Below are 26,841 nucleotides of genomic sequence, written 5' to 3'. Positions count from 1 at the left end.
GTACATTTGTGATTGGCACCCTAATTTCAATCCTGATTTAGAAGAGGTAAAGGATGTGATGGTATGGATAAACCTTAAAAATTTACCATGGGAGTTTAAGGATGAGGAAACTCTAAAGAAAATACGGGATTTTTTGGGGTCATATCATTTTTATGAGGAGATGGTAGATTCAAATCATTTTTATCAGTATACAAGAATTCTGATAAGAATGCAGGACTGTTATATGGTTCCAAATTTTGTAATGCTAGGCACATCTCAAGGGGAATGGAGGCTAGAATTGGAAGTGGGTTGTGTTGATGTGGAAATCAGCAAAGGTAACTATAGCCAAAAAGGAAAAGGTATAGATGGAAACTTTTGTGTGGATATCATCGAAAGCACTGGAGAACAAAGGGAAATTATTCCTCACTGGTCAGTCTCCTTTGAAGATGAAATGATTTCAAACAGAAGCAATCCTGTGGACATAGTTGATGAGGTGATTGGAACTAGTAAGAGTCCACATCAGGATCGGATTACAAAGATAGATAATCCCCAAGGATCAACTCAAGTGGTAAAAGAGACACCCTGTAGTCTTAGGAGGATCAAAGGATTAAAAGCAAGTTCTTCAGCTGCAAATCTGGAATTTAATCAGTTTTCTTGTATTGTGCCTAACACTTTGGAGGAAGTGGACCAAGACCTCCCTAGCCTAGAAGGTATTCAAGAGGATAGAGGAAAGAAACTAGATCTCAAATCAGGAATGGATTTAATAAGCAATACCTCTACCCCAAAAGGTAATAGGGCAGAATATGCCAGAAGGATTTAAAGATATACAAATCTCACCTATCAGAAATTTGGAAACAGTCATGCAGAGAGCTAGAGATAGTGGGGGAGATAGCTTAGTCTCAGAGTTAGACTACTATTCTCATGAGGAGGATAATGAACAAGATGAATGTGGAATGGAGGATCAAGCAGATAAAGAGCAAAACAAGATCAAGCAGATAAAGAGCAAAACAAAACTATCTCTCAAATACCCTCCCCAAATTCAGAAACCAAATTGTAAGGAGAAGAAGAAGAGAGGCCCTAAATTGACAAAAGTTAAACTAGCTATAGCTGGTAATGCAGCAAACCAATCGAAATTGCTTAGATTGGAAAGAGGATATACCTCTACCCGAAAGCAATGAAGACCCTTTCATGGAATGTCAGAGGCTGCAATGCCTCTAATAAAAGGCATTTGATCAAACGAGGTCTTGATCAAACCCAACCAGACTTGATTTTTCTTCAAGAGACAAAGTTAAGTGGGGGCAGTATACGATCCTTTACTAAAAAGTTTAGGATGTGGGGAAGTTTATTTGTAGAGGAGGGAGCTTCTGGAGGCCTATGTATCTTGTGGAAGGAAGCCTCTATAAGTTTGCAGTTAATAGATTCAAATACAAACTGGCAGCTAATTAAAGTGCATTCCTTTCAGTTGAAGCTAGGATTCTTTGCTTTCAGTTTTTATGGACCTTGCAATCTAACTCTAAAATCTTAGGTATGGGCTACTCTAACTGATAAATGTAATAATGTGAAACAAAGTTTGTTTATTTTAGGTGGTGACTTCAATGCTATTTTATTCCCGGCGGAAAATTAGGAGGTAAAAGATGCCTCAGCCAAAGTCACTTGGAATTTGCAGATTTTGCATCTGTGAACGGTTTGTAGGATGTGGATTTAAATAAAGGTAAATTCACATGGACAAACCACCATAAGGTTTTACAAATATTGCTGAAAGGATAGATAGATTTCTACTTGGAGGGTCTTGGAGTGAAACAAAATGGCTATACCAAGCTGAAGTAATGCCTTTAAGCAGTTCAAATCATTTTCCTATATGTCTTTAGGTTTGGGATGATTCTTCTCCGAAGAGGGCCCCCTTCAAGTTTGAAAAAATGTGGCTAAGGGAAGAGGGTTTTATAGATTTAATTCAAAACTAGTGGTGTAATGCACCAAAAAGATCAAGGAACTTAGCCTTTAATTTCTTCAAGAAACTTCAATTTCTTAAGGATCAATTAAATTTTGGAATAGAGTAGTTTTCAAAAATATTTTTGATAAAAAGGTGAAATTTGAAAATGAGGTGGCAGAGGTTAACAATACAGCAATGAAGGGGGGAATGGATGAATCCCTATATAATCATGAGGTGAGTTTGATAATGAAGTATGATGAGGTTTTACATAGAGAGGAATTTTTTTGGCGACAAAAATCTCGGGAGCTCTAGCTTAGAGAGGGTGATAGAAACACAAAGTTTTTTCATAGTTCAGTCAAAGGTAGAAGAGTAGTCCATAAGATCTTTACCATCAAGGACAAACATGGTAGAATGCTAGAGGAGACAGATGATATTAATAAGGAAACTATAAGTTTCTTATCAGATATTTTTGCTAAAGACATCCAGGAGCAGAATGATACCAAGGATTTGTTGGATGGAATCCCCAAACTAATAAGCGAGGAACAAAATGCTATGTTAATGAAACCTATTTTGGAGGTTAAAAATGTAGTTTTTAGTCTAGGAAGTGATAAATCCCTAGAGCCGAATGGGTTCCCGACACTATTTTTTCAAAAAACAAGGAATGTAATTGGAAAGGACCTTTGGGAGGTGGTGGAAGAATCTCAGAGAGGAGGTTTTATGTTTAAGGACTTTAATAACACCTTTTTAACTTTGATTCCAAAAGAAGGTGCCAAGGATTCATTTGAGGATTTCAAACCAATTGCCCTCTGCAATACTACATACAAAGTCATAGCCAAGGTGATCACAAATAGATTGAAAATAGTCTTGCCAACTATCATTTCAGGGGTGCAAAGTGGGAGATAGATCTATCTACGAAGGGATTATAGTGGTGCATGAAGCAATTCAATCTCTAAAATTGGCTAGAGAAATGGGAATGGTGATTAAACTGGATATCAAGAAAGCATATGATAATGTAAATAGAGCCTTCCTACTTCAAGTTCTTTATCGGTTTGGTTTTGCTTATGTTTGGTGTAATTGGATATGTAGTTGTATTTCTACACCAAGGCTCTCTATATTGATCAATGGTAGCCCACAAGGTTTTTTTGAGACCACTACTGGTATTAGACAAGGGGACCCTCTCTCCCCTTTTCTTTTTATTATAATGGCTTAAATATAGCCAAGGGTCTTGACCCGATTACACACTTGCAATTTGTTAATGATACTTTTTTGATGGGGGAAGCTTTTGCTCTAGAAGCAAGGAGTATTAAATCAGTTTTGGATAAGTATAGTAAAGCGTCAGGATAGTTCATTAATTGGACTAAATCTGAAATCTTTTTCTTTAATACCCCTATCCCCACCCATGAGCGTATTGGTAGAATTTTGGGTATGAAGCAGGGCTCTCTACCTAATAAGTATCTTGGGATTCAATTGAGCTAACAGAGCCAATCCATGGAAAGATCTAATAGATGCCTATGTTAAAAGATTGGATAGCTGGAAAGGGAAATGGTTAACATAAGCTGACAAATTTTACTATTACAATCAATTATCTCAGCTATTCCAGACTTTGCAATGAGTTGCCTACAGATCCCCCTAAAAGTGCTGAGATATATTGAACAAAGGATGAGGAATTTTGTTTGAAATGGGGCTCAAGAGGAGGAGGAGATTCCACTTATAGCATAGGATAGGATTTGTAACCCAAAGAAGCAAGGGGGAGCGAGCCTTAAAAAATGGCACTTGGTAAACAAAGCACTTGGAGCCAAATGGGTGTGGGATATGTATACTAACCCTTCTCACTTGTGGGTGCAGATTCTACAGGCCAAATATATAAATTCTAGGGTGGCATCAAGAATTTTGACAGTTAGAAAATCCACCAAAAGGCTCTGTTATCTGGAATTTTATTCTAGAATATAGACAGGTTATTACAGGTCACTTATCATGGCAAATAGGGAATGGTAAAATGGCCTCCTTTTGGGATGTTCTCACAAAGTCTAATGAGTTTCTAGGAGTGAAAGATATATTTGTTAGAGCTTGGGGGGTAAAGTTGCCGATTACATGGAAAGAAAGGAATCTCTTGTAGACTCTTACTGGGGATGGAAAGATTGGACTCCTTTGGGACTAACAACAAATCAAAATAGAGTGATGCAAAGGATTTTCAGCAATAGGTGTGTGATCTATAGGGAGAAAGATGATAGGATCATATGGTGTGCTGCAAAAAGTGGGGCTTACTAAACAAAAGTGGGTTATCAGATGCTAAGTAGAGCAGAATGTATAGAAGAATGGCCTTCAAAATTATGATGGGATAAGGACTGTTTGCAGAAGGCAGAGGCCTTCACATGGTTAGCAATTCAAGGAAGGATTTTAACTTGTGAAAGAAGAAACAAATATGGATTCATTGGACCAACACGATGTATTTTATGTTAGGAGGAGGAAGATATAGATCATTTATTAGTCCAATGTGAATTTGTAGAGAAGTGCTGGTAAAATTTAAGACATCTAAATTGGTCTAGTCCATTTCCAAACAAGCTATGGCCTCTGTTCCAAGGATGGCCAAAAGACTTTTAAAAGTCTACCTTTTCAAAATTATGGATTATAAGTCCCTCAATAGTGATATGGGAGGTGTGGAATGGGAGAAATAGGTGGATTTTTCAAGACAAGATGGAATCTGTGGATAGAGTTTGGGACCGAATTCATAGTACAATATGAGAAACTCTACAAGTTATTACATCTCGGGGGTAGGTTAATAGGATTTTTTTCTTCTTAGGATTGCTTGATTCAAAGATATTGGCCAAAGATCAAAATCAATTGGTTTACAAATGGAAACAGGAGAATGGACAAAAATTTAAGAAGGGAGAATGCCTTGTGGAAACCATCGGACAAAGAATAGATGAAAATTAATTTTGATGGTGCTTCTAAAGGGAACCCAGGAGTGTCTAGAGCAGGGGCTATTGCTAGAATGGCTAATGGAGAAATCTTAGCTATAGCAGCAATAAGGTTGCCGGATGGAACTAACAATGTAGCGGAAGCACAGACAGCTCTTCTAGCTGTGCAATTAGGGGCAAAGTTGAAGGCGAATAATATTCATTTGGAGGGTGACTCAGAAATAATAGCTAATACTCTGAAAAAAAGAAAAACACATAGTTGGTTTTTACAGAGTCAAATAGAAGAAATAATTATATTGTTGGATAGGTTTACCAACTTCAAAATTAGTCACACCTTAAGAGAGGTGAACCAGGAAGCTAATAAATTAGCAAATTATGCAATATCGCTACCTAATATTGGCGATATAACGATGGACAAATTTAGTAATTGACCTAGTGAGGGATAATGACAGAATGTTAACGGCACCCTTTTAAGAAGGTGGGAGATGTGCTGACAGAATGCAATGATGTGATTCATTAAATGCTGAAGTTGGAAAGTACTTGATGAGGTTTTCGGCAGCAGAACAACTCAAAGAGGAATTAATGAAGAGTGATGGTTGAAGCATGTGAAGCGTGTGAAGGGTAGGGTGAAGTGTAAGTCACCTTGAATGTATTTATAAATTGGCAAAGCGAATGGACAAAAAATGTAAAGAATTGAAGCAAAGAAACAATAAAAAGATGGAAGCTACATTCTCTGTCGACTTAGAAATAAAGATGAAGGCGTTCAAAGGACCAGCTGGATGGAAAAGGGTGAAAGGGTTATTAAAAATAAAGATAGAGGAGATGATTTCGGCAGTGTTAAGGGTGATTGGAGACCAATTTCACGAAAGAGCTATTAAAAGGCGAACAAACTTGGATGTGATCTCAATATTCATAGCGTGGGGTTTGGAGTTGAACAAAAGCACTTATGAGGTGGAATCTATGATGCGTGCTCTGTTTGCTGACAATATGCTAGATGGGCTGGGGTCAATCATGGAGTGGTCGATCCCTAGAATAGGGCAAGACCTCAGCAAGCATTTTGCTAATGAAGATGATGCTCGTCGTTATGGATATGTGCCCTTCTTGTGCTGGAAGGCACGAGCTGATAAACCATTAATGTATAGGAAAGTTGAGGAGGCGTGCTTGAGGGTTGTAAGAGAATTAGAGCGATTGGAATAGGCAAAGAATGCAGCTGGTTTTGGACCTTGGAGAAATGTCCCTCAACGTCGAAGAAGCAGTGTTGACTCCTGGTCTGGCTTGGGTGGAGATTGAGATTGGATGCTAGGTGACAAATGAAAAATAGTTTTGGTGGGCTTCAACATGGAGGAGATGCAAGATGGGAAAATTTTGGAGTTTTGATATTGTCGAGCAAATGTGCGGAGAAAGCGAGAAGCTCCGGACAGCAAAGTGACAGAGCTTGATTTTTGTGAATACATAAAAGCTCATAGGGTATTTTTGTTTATGCATCACTGTATAATGTATACAATTTAAGCTTTTAATAGTTAATATGTAGAATATAGGATTAGCTTATAGGGGATTATAAGCAAGTATGGAGGAGAAAGTAATGTAGGGAGGTAGAGATGCAGGATTAGATGATAGCTGGAATTGAATTTGATGTAATACTCTTACTTTTAAATTAATACAACCTATTACCGATCAAAATAATAATTATTATAAATCTAATTTATATATTATTAATATAATATACGTTAATAATATAATTATATTATTAAGATAATATAATTATTATTTATGAAAATTATATATAGGGTGTATTAGGATAGAAAAATAAAATAGGGAAATATGGAAGAAGAAATGAGATATATATAAATTTTTGGCCTGTAAAAATCTAGTGGAAAAATATATATATTAAGTTATTTAATGTCCTAGCAGTGGACATTACAATTGGTATCAGAGCAGTATATCCTGCCAGTCTAAAGGATTAACATTGAAGAAAGCATTTTTAGTATTGACTTCGGAAACAAATTTGGCAAGGAAATAAAGTTAGACTCGTATTGCCAAGAACTTCAGCAACGCAATAGGATTCAATTGTTATTTGCCATTGCATTTGCATATGAAGACAACCAAACATGAAAATTTTCCATTATATTAAATTGAGTAAGTGGGTTTTGAGTGAACTCAGCCTGCCAACATTTATCCTAGCTGATGATCAGTGGAAACATTTGGTTCTGGAGGATTACTGAATGCAATTTTTTTCAGTGAATGGAGATATTGTTTGAGTTGGGCTACATTAGGAGCCACCTGATGAAGGTAGATTCTTTCAGGAAACTTTAACAAAACTATTGCTGCACACAGATAAATCATGGACCTAGTTAAAACATTCCTCCTAGTGGTCTTTATATTTTCTTGGTGCAGGCTCTACAAACACCAGGCAAACAAGATTTGAAGCTTTAAACCAGGTATTTATATTGATGCAGAACAGCGAACAACCCATTTCATATCTCCAACAACTGTAGTAATTCTCAGTGGCAGCATAATCAGTTGGCCATGGCTATATAGGAATTATTCAACACCGTTTGTGGAACCTTCTAATGTAGTAGTGGGTTTAAATATTTGTTTGTCTTTAGTGTCATGAGTTCTTTTGAAATTATGGGTGTCCTCTGTAAAAGAGCAGTTTTTTTTTCTTGGCTCAAGTTCAGTAGCCAATGTATGAACTTCCGAGGCAAGGATTTCCGTGGATTGAGCAGATTGCCAATAAGCAACATGTGGAGGCCTGAACTAGAGAAAGTAGGTAAATAATCCAATCCAGTAACTTAGTTGAAGGACCACTACTGATAAATTATTGGGACCTTTTTGGGTGTTTGACCACCCATAACAGTTTATTAAAAAACACATCAATGTTAAAAATATACACTTGATAACTCACAAAATGTGATGCCACATCTCTACTAAAACAACAAGAAAAGGTCTCTTGCGTTTCGAACAAAATGCTTTATCTTATAAGAAAAAAGAACTAATGTCTCTAAGGCATCTGTAACTATATACCATATCGATCCAAATCACGTATGGTCAAGAAAGAGCCGATAGCACAGATATTATTGTTGATGTTTGGTAGCTTCAGTCGAATAAACCTATATATAATTATAAATGAGATATTGTTAGCATGAATGCTGATGCTATGGGGTAGCATTGCGGAACATTGATATGATTTATTTATAACTATGTTTGCCATTGATGACAACATCGTAATAAGCTTGTAAAAGACTGACAGAGTAGTAGACTGTGATTTCTATATTGAGAACATTATATCACTTATCTGCTTATGCACAGTTACCAGCTCATACTACATTGTGTATTTGCTACATAGGAAAGTGCGGAGAACCTAAATTGACAATGTATGGAAAATATGATCAATTTACAGAGAACCGTATAGAAACAAAGTATCAAGAAAGCAGCTCCTATTGCATGATTTCTACAGCTCATTACAATTGCAGTGAAGGGTTGCGCAATGAACTGGAGATAGTTTACTGACCGCTGATGATGTCAGAAAGTGCACATGTACAGAAGTCACACATGTGAAAGTTTGTGTATAACTGTGAGCCGACAACACTAATTAAATGTGTATTTCATTTAATTAACGTATGATAATGAAGTATGAAGCCGACTCAAGAATTTATTAATTAAGTATGATATAAAGGAAAAATGTATTGCATGTTTTAGATATAGAGAAGCGAAGAAGACTTGCGAATTACTAAGCAGCAGAGCAAAGTGACATACTAATACGTGTAAGTGACCTTAAGGGTTACTGTTACTGATCACCGAGTTCCAGATCTAATTGCATGGTCTAAAGGTGAAGGAGTTCGACGTATTGGACAGAGGAAGAAGTGAAAGCTTGTTACACATCTATTATTCTGAAAGGAATAGTACCAACGTCAATTGGACAGTGGGTTCGTTGATCTGATCCTGAAGCTGTTTGGACAATGGGTTCAACTGCCTTCCACAACTCGTAATAGAGTTGGAATTTCCTAACAGGGATTCAAAGTCTCCTAGCAAGGACTCTTTGTACTAAATGTTGTAATAGACTCCTAACAAGGTCCATCCTCTAACAAGGAATATTCATATTAGTACATCATTTTGTGGGCATCATTCCCACCGAGGTTTTCCCTCTGATCAAAGGTTTCCCTAGTCAACATATCTGGTGTAATTGTGTGTGAGCATCTCTTTATGGTTATTGTTTACATTGGTTGTTTGATCAAGATTGGTTAAAGAGAATAATTGTTGTAATTGTCACATAACTGATTCATGCCCCCCCCCCCTCCTCTCAGTTATATTGGTGGACTATTGTTTCTAACAGATATAATATATATGTGTGTGTGTGTGTGTGTGTTCATCATATAGGAGATATAAGTTTATTGTTTTATGAGATAAATGAATATAATAATATATATAACTATGATTATATTTTTTATTATATTAATTGTCTAATTAACGAATAGACCATGAAGGGACATGTCTTTTCATGGCTTATTCTCAATACATACCAAAATAGGCAGTGGTTAGTACATTTGCAGCGATCTCAGAAACTCAACATGGTATCAGGGCAAAGCCTGGGAGGAGCATATCAACAAAGAAATATATACGAAAAATCAGTTCTTGAAATGGAAGAAATGAGTAGAAGACAAGAAATTAAGAAATTATGATAATAGGCAAATTAACATAAGAGGAAATGACCTTAAATGAAGCAGCATATATCTGTAGATTACTGATTATCAGCACACAAATTTATAACACAGGAAATGGAAAAGATATAAAAATAAACCTAAATCATTTATCGTAGGGTTTATTTATTGCCTTCGTTAACATTGGTTAAAAATGATTGTGGAGTAGTGTGATGTTTGTGAAATAATATTTGAAGATATTCATGTTTCAAACGGTAATATTTGGGAACAAATATTTTCTTGCAAACTATAGAGAAATATTTCAGATATTTGTTCACAAACTATAGTGGAGAGAATATTAAATGAAAATGAGTTGGTCAAGGAATTCATGACAGAAAAGTCGCATATGCTCTGATTAGGAGTTAGCATCTCATAAATATGTTGTTGCAGCTTACATATTTGTAGGTCAGATGATGATGCCAATAATATTGTTGCCCAACATGTGAAGTGAGAGCGCAGATATCACTGCCATGAGATGGTTATGGCTATGCATACCCAGAACACTGTGATCAAATATTAAGATGCCATTATCTATGATCGGCTTCCAGCCCTATATTGCGAGCATTATCTTTCGAAGTGAGTGGTGATAGAGTCCTGCAACATTAATTCAAGTTTCACCACTATGGACAAGACATAAGAAGAAAGTACGATCTGAAGGTGAATTCTGCCAAAACATGACATACATCTGCTGCGAAATCAGAGTCACGAGATGTGATGTGGAGTATGGTCATCAGACCCACGTACCCAGGAAGTATGTGCTTCAAGAATTAAATCCACCAAGGATGGACACAAGGCAATACACAAATAACTAGTTGGCACATATAGATCTAAACAGCTACTCATTGCTACTTCACAGTCATATGCCAATTGTGGGAAAAGTACATGGATAAGCAGTTAGAACTGGAGTAAAGTTCTAATGGAAGGATACTTAGTAAAGTTCACATGGAAGGATATAAGAGTTTGGATGAATAATAATACATGGCAAAGACCTTGAACCAACACCATCCAACAAGAGATCCTACCAAATAATGAGGACAACCCTTTGAGGTAAGTGTGATGGTGAATTAATTAAGGTTCCTTTCATATTCTTATGAAATATATATTTTAAGTCTCTTGCATAATTAATATGATATGGTTTTAGGTATTTTATTATATATTTGTTTCTATATCCATATCATATGAGATGTTATAGTTGAAAATAGATATGTTCAATAATATATAATGGGCTTTGCATAGATATTGTGAAATATGATATATATAGATAGATAGATAGGTAGGTAGGTAGATATGTATTTATACATATACAATCATTTAAATTTAAATGTGATATTTGATACTTTGATATAATGCTTGTTAAACATGTAGAGATTCATTATGAATGTTAAAGATGAAGTGTAGTTATATTTTGACTTCTATATATCATTAAATATTATGTTATTGAAAACATAAAATAATGAGTAATGTTATAATCATTTATGTTGTTAGTAATAGACATGAGTTACATTACTAACATTATAATTGATGTTAACATTCTTATTTGTACTATAAGAATTATGTGCCTTGATCTCTTTCGAGAATGTTCTTGTAGGAAAAAGAGGATCGATATCACATTCAGAGGGAGTCTGACACTTCTTCACAGATAAAGGAGCTCAGAAGATTGATGTTTAGAGGGAGTCTGACACATCTATCTGAAGGAGAGGATAGAGGATATGCTTTAGCTGATCTTTGATCATATCAGAATTAGAGGGAGTTTTGACTTCATGTAAGCTTTTGGTATCATGCGTGTGATTGAATTATCTGATGGGCCTACCCCCTATGAACATCATGAGGAAGTGACGACTTCCAAATGATTATCACTTGTATTTGCAAAGTTATTGAAAGGTGATGATCTTAGAATAACTTAATTTTCTATTATGATGGATATGTTATGATATCTATGCAGATCATGATAGATTATACTTTGCATGGTGAATGTTTATATGGTATGAATTATGAGAATGCATGTGCACATTCCTTATAAATGTAATGAGTACATGGTAAATGTTATGCAAATTGATTTTTTGGAAGGCTATTACACAGAGTACTTGGTGAAAATCACGCAACTTGGCGTTCAAGAGGCCATTACTCTCAAAACTTGGTGAATATCTTGCATCTCGACATTCTGGAAGGCCATTACTCAAAGAGTATCTAGTGAATATCATGTGTTGATATTCTGGAAGACCAATACTCGTGATATCAAATGTGATATTTAAATGTTACTTAGAGTATTTGGTGAATATTACGTGTTGATATTCTGGAAGATCAATACTCATGTTATCAAATGTGATATCAAAATGGTGGATATCTTCTGATCAAATATATCCTTAAAATTTATCATTCCTAATACTACCAATGGTGTAATATTTGTATTGTGTTTATCCTCCCTAGCTAAGAGGGAGTGTTGATGTTTGGTAGCTTTTGTTATATCAACCTATTTATAATTATATATGAGATATAATTTTATTTTTTATATATATATATAAGTGCGTGTGTGTGTGTGTGTTCATCATATATGAGATAATAAGTTTATTGTTATATGAGAGAAATTAATATAATAATATATACTATGATTATATTTTTTATTATATTAATTATCTAATTAACGAATAGACATGTCCATGAAGGGACATGTCTCTTCATGGCTTATTCTCAATATAAATACGAGGTCGTTGCTTTTTGGAAAATACATACCAAAACAGGCAATGCTTAATACATTTGCAGCAATCTCAAAAACTCAATTATTAGCGCATGTGTTTTCCCTTGCTCGATCTCTAAGCTGAGTGAATATCAGGAAACACTACCATCAATAACATAGAGCACATGTAAAACACTTGACATATCTAAAACTTTAGAAATGTTACCCACGAAAGATTATCAAAATAAAGTTCACCATGCTGGACGTCAAGGTTTTCAACTTCTATGTTTATGTTTATATATATATATATATATATATATATATATATATATAGAGAGAGAGAGAGAGAGAGTTACATCCCAAATTTTTTCCCTAAATTTTAAATTGATCATAGCCGTTGGTTTAACAAATTATTATCATGTAAAGTGAGTTAGTTAATTATAGACGTTGCACCAATTTATTTCTTCCTGATCATGTGAAGTGAGTTAGTTAATTATAGCCGTTGTATCAATTTATTTCTTCCTAATCATGTGAAATGAGTTAGTTGAATTATATATGTTGTATCAACCAATAATGAGATATTTTCATGATCATGTGAAATGAGTTATAGTTATTTAGCCAATGAAATCTCTAACGGTCACTAGATGATCGACAATGGTTTTGAATTAACAATTAATATCTCTTGAATTAATGTCTTGGCGAGGATGTTGTTCGAATGATTGTAGGAAGAAGACTGAAGAGAGGGGAAGCATTGCTAAATGGGATCATCGGAAGGGGATGTTCGAATAGTCCAGTGACCAATCATCAAAATCGACAGGTTTGACCTAAAACTACCCTAGCAAGGATATTAGGATTTGACAACATGTTGCATTGTGGAAACACATGAGCTATTAGAGAAACGATATAATAAAAACTTAAAATCATGTAAATTAAAACAATAATTCATACCTTTGAAGAATTATTAATGAATTTATTATTTAATCATTACTCTACACACTCAAATACGAACATATGTATATAAAAATAAGGTGACAGCAATAAATTATAAGTTATAATCTAATGATGCCACTTTATCAATACATACACATGAACGTATATAAGAATGAACAAGAAAGATAAAATAATAAAATCAAACTTTTCAACTTCTTATTCTTTCCCTCTATTTTCCTTCTTTTTAAATATTCAATTTGATTTGCATTTGAAAAATCTTCTTTGTAATTGATGGTAGTCAAAGAGCCAAGCCATCTTCTTATTAGAGACTCATCGATTGCATTTGGACATAGTCCTTCTCTTCTTTCTCATTCTTTTCCATCTGATTTTCGATGGCCCTCTGTTCTCTGCTTATACGTTTTCACATAGGAAGGAGAACCTGATTTTTAACACTGACAACGTTCACTGGGATTCCATTTACCATTTCACTCTCACGTTATCCATCATCCGCGGATTTTGAGCATGGGAGAGCAGAGATCATCATCCCGGTCGCAGAGAACTAGAAGAAATTTTGTGGCGTCACATAAGAACATTGATACGTTGAGCCTAGAGTAATTGTTATTTTCTCTTTGAAGTATGCCAATCGGGTGTCACATTTTATTTTTGTTTTCAATGAATTTAAACCAAATACTGTAGCCATCATATTACAGATTGAATTGAGATAGGTATTACATAGATTTTAGATCACAGAGTCTGTTCATATCGCTGATTGTTCTTTAACCATAAGCCATATCAACCATGAATATGAAGAATAGAAATGCAATGGTAATCTTGATCAAATAAGTATTGCTTAGAATCTAATTCTTCCATTTATATTCATCCAGAGATGAAAATAATATCATGAAAATCCAAACACCGAGGAATCCACGAGGCAATGATGTCAGTATAGGTGAAGAGGTGTTAAACTCACGAGCACCTAGGAATCACCGGCATGGTAGACTGAAATGGTGAGGTGTAGAGAGACTGCATACAATAAGAATGGAGTCAGATTAAATAAATAATATGCAAAAACTATAATAGCTCATGCATGTTCCAGTTATGTAATGTGTTGTCAAGTTGGGTGGTGGAGATTGGGTTTGCTAACCCAACTTGAAATCCTTGGCTAGGGTAGAAATTAGGCAGATGTGCCCAACATGTGATCTTTGTTGTTTGTCCAGACACTTCAATTATTTTGGAAAATAACTATTGGGACACTCAACCCACCTGATTACTCAAATGGCTGGGCTTATGAACATCCCAAGCCTGATCTCGAGGTACGGAGGATCAGTCTATTAATTAGGATAAGTAGGGATAAGTAATGGTCCACAATTGAGAGGTTAAGCCTATGTCAATGCTTCTCCTCTCACCAATGCCAAGGCTTGGACAACGAATGAAAGGATTCTATGTTAATACTGTATGTTCTTTTACTTTTAACCCTTAGAAGAATAGATAGATATTTTTAAAACATTTACTTATATGTTGAATAAGCATTTCAATTGATATAATTAGCCGTTACTTATTTTTAGTTGAATATGTTAGTAGTTAAATTGTTAGCAATACATATATATTTCTTTTTTTTAATTCTCGTGAAATTCAACTGAATATGAAAGACAGATTGGAAAGATTATTCTTTCAGTTATAATCAATTGATAGAAATCATTGTCATGTGAAATGGAATCAGTTACTTATTAAATTAGATTAATATGAGATTAAAATTGGTTATGAAAATTCATATGTTACAAATGGTATCAAAGCACTGGGTTCGACACTGAACCAAGGGCACCCTACCTTCTTGAAACCTAATAGAAATCTTCATTGACTACAAGATGTTAGTACATAAAACCCCCCGCAAGAAAACTAGGCACCCCATCTTTCCCTATCTCATTAGAAACATGACTAAATATGACTATACTTGTTGTTTTGTACCCCGAGATAATGAAACCCTGAATCAGGCAATTCAGCAAATGAAGAAGGAAAGAGTCGGGTGGACTCCTGCCAAAAATGCGGCATATAGAAACAAGCTGATACAAAGCTAGAATGCTCAATAGAGCAGCCCTCTTTTACAGTTTCATAGATCCTAGATGGTGCGAGATATGTAACAGTTTGAACCAAAATGTAGTGCTACATAGAAAGATTAAATGTTGTGTTAATGTAACCCTCCTCAATAGAGGAAATTTTGTAAATAAGGTTGCTTAGTGAAGTAATGAAATAAATTAAGTTATTTGAAATCATGTGATTGTAAGACTTTTTCTTTATTGTAAAAGATCTCTTCTATCCACATAATTGACACAATTGCGAATTAACAGGTGGGAATCCTAAACATAAAGATGAATAGCAACGAGAACATTGAAAACCAAGATATAATATGCGAGAACCCTCAATCTTCTAATGAACTATTACTCCAAATCTTGCAAAAAATACAATTAGAGTTAGAAACCATGGAAAAAAGGATGAATGAAATGGCAGCCCAGATAGGGCAAAACCGCGAGGAAGTACAAACCTCACCACCTCCTAGAGCAGAGACAGAAGTCTCTGAACGTAACAAAACTCCCTCTCCTAAGCAATCAGAGAAGCAAAAGAAGAAAGAGAGTGGCAAATTTATCAGCAGACAAAGAAAATAAAACCACCTAAGTTTTCCAGTTCTAAGTTCGAGGAGGAAGCAGAAACATGGTTAACTAAGATGGAACAATATTTTGAGATTTGGAATTTCTCTGAGACTTTAAAGGCAGTTTGGGGAATATATCATTTCACCAGAGAATCTGCAACTTGGTGGAGAAATACTAAGGTCAAACAAAACATTAGGACTATTGAAATCACTTGGGAGAAATTTGTGAACATATTTCAGAAACGTTGGCTGCCCCAAACTTTCTATGACCAAAAGCTTCTAGACTTCCAAAACTTAAGATAAGGAGATATGTTAGTACATAAGTGCTGGGAGAGGTTCACCTGATTGCTCAAATACATACCACCTTATCAGCAAGACACTAATTTGAAGGTGAGGAAATTCATCATGGGATTGAACAATTGGATAGGGGGAGCTGTTGATGTTCTCGCTCCCCGAACCATGGAAGATGCCCTAGAAAACGTTGTTCAACAAGAACACAATATCAGAGAGGACAACTATCCGAGACAACAAAAGGAAAACAAACTGGAATTCAGACAGTACTGACTTCAGGCCTCAGAAAAAACAGTTTAAGGACTACAAAAGCAACAAACCTGAGTTAACGAGCAATGGAGCAAGAGATGTCAAAAGCAGTTATTATATGAATAAGAACAATCGGAATAATGAGAAAGGACCACCAGGAGGATGTTTTACTTTTAACTATGGAAGGGATCATTTTATGAAATAGTGCCCCATTAAACCCAACATCAGCCAGCCACAGCAACCACCTTTGCCATAGCAACAACAAGCTTTTCAGCAAAGGATTCATGCAGCCCTGGATAATAGACAAGCAGAGCAGCAGATAGGCCCCATTGAAACTCCGAGTAAGATTTACGAGAAACTTGTGTCCATATTAATTGATACTGGAGCATCTAAGTGTTTTATATCACCTAGGCTATTAGGTAGATTCCCAAAAAGATCTAGTTTTATGGCAAAACCATGGACAGTTGAGTATGCAAACCAGTCAAGGGCTAAGGTAGAGCAATGCCTATTTGAAGCTTGGGTTGACTTCTTGAATTTTTCAACCGAATTGAACTTATATGTAGCACCCCTGGGGTCATACGACATTATCATAGGAATTAATTGGCTCAGTGAACATAAGGCTAAAATAGATTATCTTGCCAAAATTGTAAACTATGTGGATGATCAAGGCAAACAAACAAGCATTTCAGAGATTAAACACGAAATTAGATCAAAACATATTTCTGCAATGCAACTTAAGAGATATGGGAGGAAAGGCTGTGAGATTTTTGTAGTTAGGATTGAGGATACAAGGGAATCTAAAACAACCACATATGGGGATGACTACATTTATGAAGATGGAGAAATCAGGCAAAATTTAAAAGAATCCTTCGAAGAAAAATAGTCCTATTTGAAGAATTATCAAGATGTGTTTCTTGAGGAACTCCCTGGACTACCCCCTTCCCGAGCATTTGATTTTACTATAGATTTGATACCAAGAGCGGAACCCATATACCAAGCTCTATATAGAATGACAACTACAGAGTTAATGGAGTTACAGATCCAACTACAGGATATGCTAGATAAGAAGATGATTCGGCCTATTGTCTCACCATGGGGAGCCCCAATGTTGTTTGTAAGGAAGAAGGATGGAACCATGTGATTATGTATAGATTACAGGATGCTTAATAAAGTCACCATCAAAAACCAATACCCATTGCCGAGGATAGATGATCTTTTTGATCAAACGAAGGGTGCGACAGTATTTTCAAAAATTGATTTAAGGTCAAGATACCATCAGCTTCGAGTAAAAGATAAGGATATACATAAAACTACATTCAGAACCAAGTATGCACATTATGAGTTTACAATATTGCCTTTCGGGTTAACCAATGCCCCAGCAGCCTTCATGAATTTAGTATACTCTAAGAACGAAGAAGAACATCAGAGGCACTTAGAAATAGTTCTACAAAGACTAAGAGAACACAAGCTATATGGGAAACTATCTAAGTGTGCTTTTTACCAAAAGGAAATTCAATATTTAGGGCACATTATATCAGCTCAGGGTATAGCAGTAAATCCATCTAAGATAAAAGCGATTAAGGAATGGCCCATACCTAGTAATGTATCCGAAGTTAGGAGCTTTATGGGGTTAGCTGGGTTCTATAGAGAGCAAAGAAACGTGAATCGGAATCGGATCGGAATCGGCAAGGCCGAATCGAATCGTGAATCGGCAATGAATCGGCAAATTTGAAAAAACCCTTTAAATTTAAAGATTTTAACAATTTAAAACTTATTTCATGCACCCTTTATTGAATATAACTTAAGCACACTATAACATCATCAAATAGAAGTTAAAACTTAACATACCTAAACATGGAACATAAAATCCATCACATACGTAACTATGTTATCTAAAATGTAAATTGTAAGCTAGCTGAAGTAAATAGAAATCAAATGATCATAATGATTTAAATCATAGAATGTATGTAAGATGATCCATAAGACATCAAATCATAAATTTATGTAAGAATCTAAGATGAAGATCCATGAAAGTTTGAAACATATGTCTATCAATGATTCAGTATCAATATCTGTAAACAAAATATAAAAACAAGGCTCCAGCTCAAGCCTCAGGCTCATAGTCATCATCATCCTCAACATCATCCTTAAGCTCGGCTACAGCCTCAGCCTCAGCCTCTGATTATCCAATTTGCCTAGTAGCAAGGCGTCTAATGTAGGTCCTAGAGGACTGTCGAGTCATATCTTCCGCATATAAGATGGGCTCACGAATGTCGCTAGGGCCTATGTCTGTGCGTGCACGTGTGCGTCTACCAATGCCTGAAGGACGTGCTCTAGCTGCCTCAGCCTCTATATCCACCTGGTCAATCCACGCACGGTCTTCCTCAGTGAAGACTGGATCTACAAACTCTGTGAGCCACTCTGATTCTGAATCAATCTCCTCCAGAATGATCGGAGAGGAGTCAGTGCCCAAAATCTGTCTGATCCTAAGACGGAGGTTGTAATGAACGAAGACAAGATCATTCAACCTCTGCACTGTCAACCTGTTTCTCCTCTTCGAGTGGATGTGCTCGAACATGGACCAACTGCGCTCACATCCAAAAGCGCTGCTTGGCTGACTCAGAATACGAATGGCAATTTTTTGAAGTTTTGGGGTTGTGGCCCCAAACATTTGCCACCATCTATCTGAAATAAGGGAAAATAAAAATAATTAGTCTCATTTACAAATTACAAATTACAAGTTAACTCTAAAATTACATAATCAACTTTAAGTTTAGAATCTTGATTCATGAACATTGAATATATTATTTAATTTTTACCTGGCTGTATTGTTTCTCGAGCATCTATGGCTACCCTGCTAGAGAAAAGTGGCCCTTCTTTATTATTGAACTTATCAAGCTCAATAATTGCAACACTGCTATCCTCATCAGTACTCAACCTCTGGATCACTGTATATAATCCGGTGAGAACCTCCTCATCCGCCTTGAAGTCAGGACGGAAACGAAATGCCAAATTCAAAAAGTAAGCTGCTGCATGGATGGGTCTATGGAGCTGATTCTGCCATCTCCTATCAATGATGTCCCAAATAGGGGCATACTTCTCCTGCACTCCTGCATACTGAGCTCTAATGGCCTCCTTGGCCCTATCCATGCCCTCATATATGTAGCCCATAGAGGGCTTCTCCCCATCAACAGTTCGTAGGAGAGATACAAGGGGCTCAGTAGCCTACATATAAAGTAAAACAAAAATTTGAGTCAAAACTTAAACATAGAATAATTCAATAATATAACTTAAGGTAAAACTAAATCATTAAACAATTAGCATAGTAAACTGTAAAATATTAAATGTTAAATTGCAATAAAATTACCTTAAGGATTTCTCTAGCAGGTTTCCAAAAACCATCATCATCAAATATGCAATCCACCACATCTATCCCTGCAGTGGTCGTAGCATAGGAAGATGAAATCCACTCCCGCCCAACAAACATGCTCCTCAAATCATCCCTTGATGTCAACAAGGACTGCAAGGTGATGAAATTCGAGGCAAACCTCGTAACCCCTAGACGAGCTAACTCTTTGTCTCCTGTGTACTTCCTCATTGTGCTAAGGACAAATGAATGATTATAAATAAACTTGCATATGTTTTTTGCCCTTTCCACACATGACTTGACCCACTCAAGCTTGCCAATTTCCTCCAACATGAGGTCAAGGCAGTGTGCTGCACAAGGGGACCAAAATATGGTGGGGTGCCTCTCCATCAAAAGTTTGCCTACAACAATTTTAAGATAATTAGAAATTCAAATTTCAAACATGTTAGAACTTAGGAAACTTAGAAATTCTAAGTTAGAATTAGAAAAAGTTCAAAATTCAAATAAATTTATTTTCAAAACTTAAAAAGTTAAAAGTTTACCTGCAGCAACATAACTTGCTGCATTATCCGTCACCACTTGCACCACATGTTGTTCCCCCACCTCTGCTATAACTTCCTCAATAACCTCACATAAGTATGTGGCATTTTTTACATGAGCAGAAGCATCAATGGATTTGAGGAACATGGTATATCCTACAAGTAACAAAACAACGAATTATAATTACTATTAACAATCAACAAATCAAAATTTGAAATAGTCAATCACGATTCAAAATTATGTATGTAGGAAAGTAGAATGATCAATCACCTCCACAGGATACAAGAAAATTGAGGAGTGTTCTTCCCCTCCTATCTGTCCAACCATCAGTCATGATGGTGCAACCCTTTTCGATCCACTCCTTTCGGTTGTCCTCAAGCTCATGCCTCATATCCTCAACCATTTCCTCCAGGAGGTATCCACTCAACTCAGCCTCAGTTGGGGCTTTAAACTCCGAACCACAAATGGTAACTGCATCTATCATGTTTTGCCAATAAGGAGTCCTGTCACAAATAGATAATGATATTGATTAGAAATTTAGATGTCAAAAACTAAAATCATAAAACAAGTAGATATAATTAAAGTTTTACTTTTACTTTTAACTTTAACTTTGAAGATAACAAAGAAAAAAGAATCAATTACCTGGCTGCAATAAATGGAATGTTGCAAAAGTACCAGAATTTGCAAATCTCTTTTTTGGCAGCATCATGAATCTCCTTGTTCAAACCCATGCCCTCAAGTGTGGGTTGGGAGCCAGGAGTAGTGCGGGGCACAAAGTAACTATCCATTCTGTTTTTCCGCACTCTAGGCCGCAATAGGTTGGTGTTGGACTCTGTCTCAGTATGAGACCGACTACCACTAACACTCACATGAGCACTATCACTAGGATGAAAAGGAGGCCTAGAAGAACCCTCTCCAACACAACCTACGGATGCGGAAGCTGATGCAGATGCACTTGCAGATGTAGATGCGGTTGCGGATGTGGGAGCACGGGAGCCAATACCTCTTAACCCTTCAAGTTGCATTTTCTTAGTCAACTTGTCTTGTTCAATTTTTTCTAATGCCACTAAACAAGAGCGTTTTGCCTCAGCGGTTTGATGAGTGCAAACTGTGACATCATGGCCAGGTATGCCAGCAATGTGGTATTTCAATCTATAGATACCTCCCGAATTTATTTTTTCTTTGCAAAATATGCATTTTGTTTGATATTTGGTTCTCCCAGGAAACTCTTCATTATATTTCCAGCATTCATCTTTTTTACCCATTGTGGAAATTGGAAAATGAAAGCAAAGGACTGCTGCAATAAAAAAATTCATGTAAAAAATCAAAGTTTGCAACTAATAAACAAAAACTACAAAACAACAAACCCTAGTTTGCAATTTAGTAAAAATAAAAAACATTCAAGATTTGCAAATGAACACTAAAAAAATTTAACAAAAAATGCATACTACACTAACATGCAAAAAAAAAACCAACACTTACCTCTTGCAAATGAATTGAGGAGTGTTGATATTGACTCCTTAATGCTCCCAATGCAATTTATGGCCTCCCCAAATGGACTTCTGATCTCTTTGGTGCTCTTCCTTCTTGCTAGTTGGAAACCTGTGAATTCTCTTTTCTCTTCTTCTCTCACTCTTCCTCTCTTCTACTCATACTAAGCAAATAGAAGGCTCTTTAGGGTTATAACAAAGAGGAAAGTCAACTTAGAAAGCAAATAAAACATGTGTTTTTTTTAAAAAATTGAACTTTCTATCCTTGCTGCCGCGGCCGATTTCTAGAGATTCACGATGGCGATTTTGGCGATTTTTGCCATGAATCGCCGATTTTGGCGATTCAAGCGATTCACAAGAAAAAATCGCCACCAGCGATTTCCAATTCCAAAAAAATCGGGAGCCATGAATCTTATTGCGATTTCGGCGATTTCGGCGATTTCATGGCGATTTTTGGAACTATGATAGAGAGTTTGTCAGAAATTTTTCAAGGATAGCCTATCCGATCACTTCACTTCAAAGAAAGGGAAAGAAATTTATTTGGACAGAGAAGTGTCAATCAACTTTCGAGTTTCTAATAGAAAAATTGACTACTACACCTATTTTGAGGGTACCTGATCCACAAAAACAGTTCATAGTTATAACAGATGCATCCGGAGAAGGATTAGGAGGTGTGTTAATGCAGGATAAACAAGTCATTGCTTATGAGTCTAGAAAACTGAAAAATTATGAACAAAATTATGCATCTCATGATCTTGAATTAGCAGCAATGGTGCATGCCTTGCAAATGTGGAAACATTACTTAATTGGAAAACCTTTTGAGCTTAGCTCTGATCATCATAGTTTAAAGTATATTTTCACCCAACCAAATCTTAATGGTAGACAAAGAAGGTGGTTGGAATTTTTAGCAGATTATGAGTTTGATATAAGCTATATAAAAGGTAAGGAAACAAGGTGGCAAATGCCCTAAGCCGAAGAAGACACATTTCAGCGATAACTACTATAAACTTCAAGTTAAGGGACCAAATTTTACGACACCTAGAGCATGATGAGTTTTACACAAAAATCAGCTTGGCTCTTATCAAAGATCCACAAGATCCTAAGTATTCAGAGTTTAGCCTAGAGGAGGATGGATTATTAAGATACCACCACAGAATCTATGTGCCCAACGACCTTGAACTCCGAAGACAAATTTTAGGTGAATTTCACTTAGCCCCATATTTAGGACATCCGGAAGTAACAAAAATGTTATCTGATATAAAACCTTTATATTTTTGGAAAGGGATGGAAAGGGAGATAATTGAGTTTGTAGCAAGATGTTTGGAATGCCAGAGAGTAAAGGAAAAACACTGGTATCCAGTAGGTCTGTTGCACCCAAATGAAGTACCCGAGTGGAAGTGGCAGGTAATATCCATGGATTTTGTACAAGGGTTACCTATGACCCAGAATCGACACAACACTATTTTGGTCGTGGTTGACAGATTGACTAAAGCTACTCATTTTAAACCAAGGAATTTATTTGATGGAGCACCCGAGATTGCCCATAAGTTCGTAAAAGAGATTTTCAGGTTGCATGGAATTCCGAAGAAAATTATTTCAGACAGAGATGCTAGGATAGCTTCCAAATTCTGGCAAAATGTAGTGCTTGCCCCTAGTTCACATTTCTGTTATTTTTGTCGAACTCTTTTAGGCTAATTTTATGTTTAATGATTAGTAGTATTGTTTGGTGATTATCAGATATTGTCTTAGATTCAGTTGATTTTTACTCTATATTTCATATATGCATGATGATTATACAATGTTTTCAGATATTGATGATTTATTATCACATGTGTTTTCTTATGGATACTTACCCCATACTTGCATGTGTATGGTGTGCGTGTTTATATTCTTTATGTATGGCGTTTCTGATGTGGTTAAGGAAGGGAGTCGTAGTCACCTGCTAGTCGGGATCTACACGATGCACCACTTCCTGCCATTGCTTGTTTAGCTTAGAATATTGTGTCTGTACATGCGTGGATTTTATGCAGGTTGCAGGTACTGGGTATCGACTTCCCTGAATTGCCAGGATGAGCGTACCCTATCGCATTATCTCAATAGTAAGAGAGGGGAGATAAATTTTTAAGTCCAAATCCCATACCTTTAAGCCATTTGTCCTAATTGAAAATTAGGACAAGTATTTGAGTCAATACCCTCCGAATGTGTCGAATGAGGTTAATTCGTAATTATAACCCTTTTGTTTGATTCAGTATGTGTTTTGCAATGATGGGTTTTCGTATGTTGTTTTATGAGTCTTTGGTGTATTTTCTATTAATTAAGTCTAATTAAAAGATTAATTAATGATTTAATTTAAAGGGAAAAAATTATTATGAGATTTTAATATTTAATTATATTTAATTAATTGAGAAATTAATTAAATAAAAAGAATTAAATTTGGAAATAAAAGTTAAAAGTTTAAATTTAGAACGTGATAATATTTATTTGATTTAATAATAAAATATTTGGAGTTCATTTTTAAATAAATGCTAAATATTATTATTAATTGAATTAATAAATATTTTATCAATTAAGTTTCTAAAATGAATTAAGAAGTGGAAAAGATATTAAATTATTAAAAAGATTCTACATTGCATGATGCGTGCATGAGTTTAAAATAAAAGAAATTAATTAAAAAGATAAAATAAGTGAAAATAATAATGTTATTTTAATTTCATAAAGTGCACATGAGATTAAAAGTAATAAATTAATTAAAAATAGAAGTCAAGTGGAAAATTAAATAAAGTTATTTAATTATGCATTTAACGTGCATGGAAAGGATAAAAAGAGTAATGCAAGATAAAGCAAAGATTAATAAAATGTTAATATGGAGTTAAGGGTTGTGAGCAAGGAGTTCTCCCGGTTGAACGCACAATCAGTGCCCCGATTTAAGGAGAGAACTCTTTATCACAATTAGAAGGTTCATTTTAGAAAAACCGCAGATATTGGACACGAGATTTGGGAACAAAATTTGGAGACGAGTTTTAGAGAAGAATTTGGAGACGAATTTTGGGAAACAAATTCAGAAGAAGAATGATAGGAAAGATTATCAGAGAAAAGTTCTAGAAGAGGAGCGAATTTTCTCACAATTTTCGGGGATTGCATATTAGCATCAAGCTCAGGTAGGGTCTTGTGTTTTGATCACTGATTAATTATGCAAAAATCCTTTCCTGTCTTCTTTGTGTCTGTGAATTGTAAATCTGAATTCTTTGTGATGAAAATTGAAACATTTCAATATTGTGAATTATTAGATGCTTGTCAATTAACTTCTGTATACATAGGGATCATAAAAGAAATCGGAAAACCCTTGTTTTCTAAATTAAAGAACATAGGATTTAATCGGGAAGGGGTTGAATCTAAAGATGAAATTCTAAATTTGGATGGTGATAATATTTTCTCCATCAGAATATAGATGAAATCAATTTTTAAAAAAGAAGATAAAGTATGTTTTTTATTTAAAAAGGAGAATTTTGCTTAATTTAAGATTTAAAATTTATTAAAAATTACATAAAATAAAAAAATTAAAAACGAGTTAAGATATTAATAATAATAAATTGTTTGTTTTAAAATAACATTACATTTAAATTGTAATGGGGTTATTGTTTTATAAAAATTTAAATAAATTAATTTTTTTTAAAAAATGCATAATATACATGTTAGAAATTTTAGTTAAAAGTAATAATAATAGTAATTTAATATGGAGGGGTTTCAAAAGTTTAAATCAAATAAAAATAAAATAAAACTAAATCATTATACCCCGGTACGTTCTGGTCTACGGCTGTACTCGTCGCAATCTGTAATGGGTGTATTTATAAGCCGCATGCCTTAATTAAAAGGGCCGGCGACCTATTTGCATGAAGTGTGTGTTTTTTTTTTAAAGGTTTGCTAATGAATTTATTTGTAAGATGCATTTAAGTTTATATAAACTTTTATTAATAATTTAAGATACTTTAAAAGTTTTTATAAACTTTTATTAATTAAAATATGTTTAAAGTTTCTTTTTAAAATTTATAAGCTTACGTATTATTAATATTTTAAAAAGTTATATAATATAACTTTTTAATTAGTATGATTTATTTATAAACTTTATTATTATTTAATAATTTTTATTAATAGATTTTAAATTTAAATTTATTATTAATTAATAATACTTTATTAATAAGTAAATCTTATTATTATTTAATAATATTTATTGATAGTTTTTATTATTAGTTGTTAATTTAAATATCGATGCATTTTAATATAGTTTTTTGTAATTATTAATTTATTAATAATTTTTGGTCAAATATTAATAAATTGATAATTAATGAAAATATTAATATAAGCATTTTGATCAATAATTATTAATTAATTTAATTAAATTTAGTTTAATTAAAGTTAATTAATAATGGATATTATTTGATAAAATTGTAGAATTATATTATTGATTTAAAACATGATGGGAGGGTAATTCTAGTTTCATTCGAACAAGTGATTGGATCAACTTGTAGGGTTATCTAGAAATATTTTGAACTTGAATCATACCTTGAAACTAAAACTGAAACATTACATTAACTCAATAGTATATTATCAATCAAACCAAAACTTGATACCTACGTTCTGTTTTATGTATGTTGTTTGTGTTTTGGGGTTCTTGGGGTTGTATTAGCTTGACCAGTCCTAGGTTGTTACCAGAGGCTCGAGGGTTTGTGAATGTGAGGTTATGATGATTTGTTCGCGATCTTTTCAAACCAACCAAGGTAATGTGATAGCATGCTCTATGATGGATGTATTTACTATTTGTTATTGCTTTCCAGTTTTCTTGTGTGAAGCTGAGGTGTATGTATATGAGATACCTGACTTAACCATTTTTGAGTCATCGATCAGTTATATTTGATTTGCCTTCCAGTCGCTTTGAGAGGACTGAAGTGTATGATTTGTTCTTGATGATGTCATTGTGTGACATGTTTTGACTTGACCATTTTGGAGTTTTCGATCAGTATTGTGATGTATTATTGGGATACTTTCTAGTTGCTCGTTGGAGAACCATTAGATATTGTGATTTATCATTGATGCCTTCAGTTGCTGATAGAGAACTATTGTGATCAATATGATTA

General features: G+C 34.8%; 2 protein-coding genes across 4 annotated transcripts in view; both read right to left on the bottom strand.

The window, feature by feature from the left end:
• Positions 1 to 26,841, bottom strand: part of LOC149570242 (ATP-dependent protease La (LON) domain protein) — a 67,801-nt gene that overhangs the window by 24,925 nt on the left and 16,035 nt on the right. The window lies entirely within an intron of this gene.
• On the bottom strand, positions 18,295 to 21,853 carry LOC149570243 (uncharacterized). The gene is made up of 7 exons (XM_089822878.1): positions 21,702 to 21,853; positions 20,862 to 21,516; positions 20,490 to 20,722; positions 20,222 to 20,374; positions 19,680 to 20,080; positions 19,132 to 19,537; positions 18,295 to 18,997 (listed from the first exon to the last, which is right to left on the bottom strand). Exons 2-7 carry the CDS (start codon positions 21,482 to 21,484, stop codon positions 18,495 to 18,497), a joined length of 2,319 nt encoding a protein of 772 aa, XP_089679004.1. The 5' UTR covers positions 21,485 to 21,516; positions 21,702 to 21,853; the 3' UTR covers positions 18,295 to 18,494.

The sequence above is a fragment of the Cupressus sempervirens genome, chromosome 3 (assembly GCF_028749045.1).
Source record: "Cupressus sempervirens isolate cs-2001-9-10 chromosome 3, ASM2874904v1, whole genome shotgun sequence".
Classification (NCBI taxonomy): domain Eukaryota; kingdom Viridiplantae; phylum Streptophyta; class Pinopsida; order Cupressales; family Cupressaceae; genus Cupressus; species Cupressus sempervirens.
Note: the sequence above shows the minus strand (reverse complement) of the source record. Positions and strands in the feature narration are given on the sequence as shown.

Bases quoted from the DNA above. Each gene is read 5' to 3' on its own strand.
- LOC149570243 (XM_089822878.1), bottom strand. From the start codon at position 21,484: ATGGGTAAAAAAGATGAATGCTGGAAATATAATGAAGAGTTTCCTGGG. The intron at 20,375-20,489 runs GTGATTGATCAT...TGTTACTTGTAG, and splicing joins TTTTCTTGTATCCTGTGGAG to GATATACCATGTTCCTCAAA. The intron at 19,538-19,679 runs GTAATTTTATTG...CTTTATATGTAG, and splicing joins CTGCTAGAGAAATCCTTAAG to GCTACTGAGCCCCTTGTATC.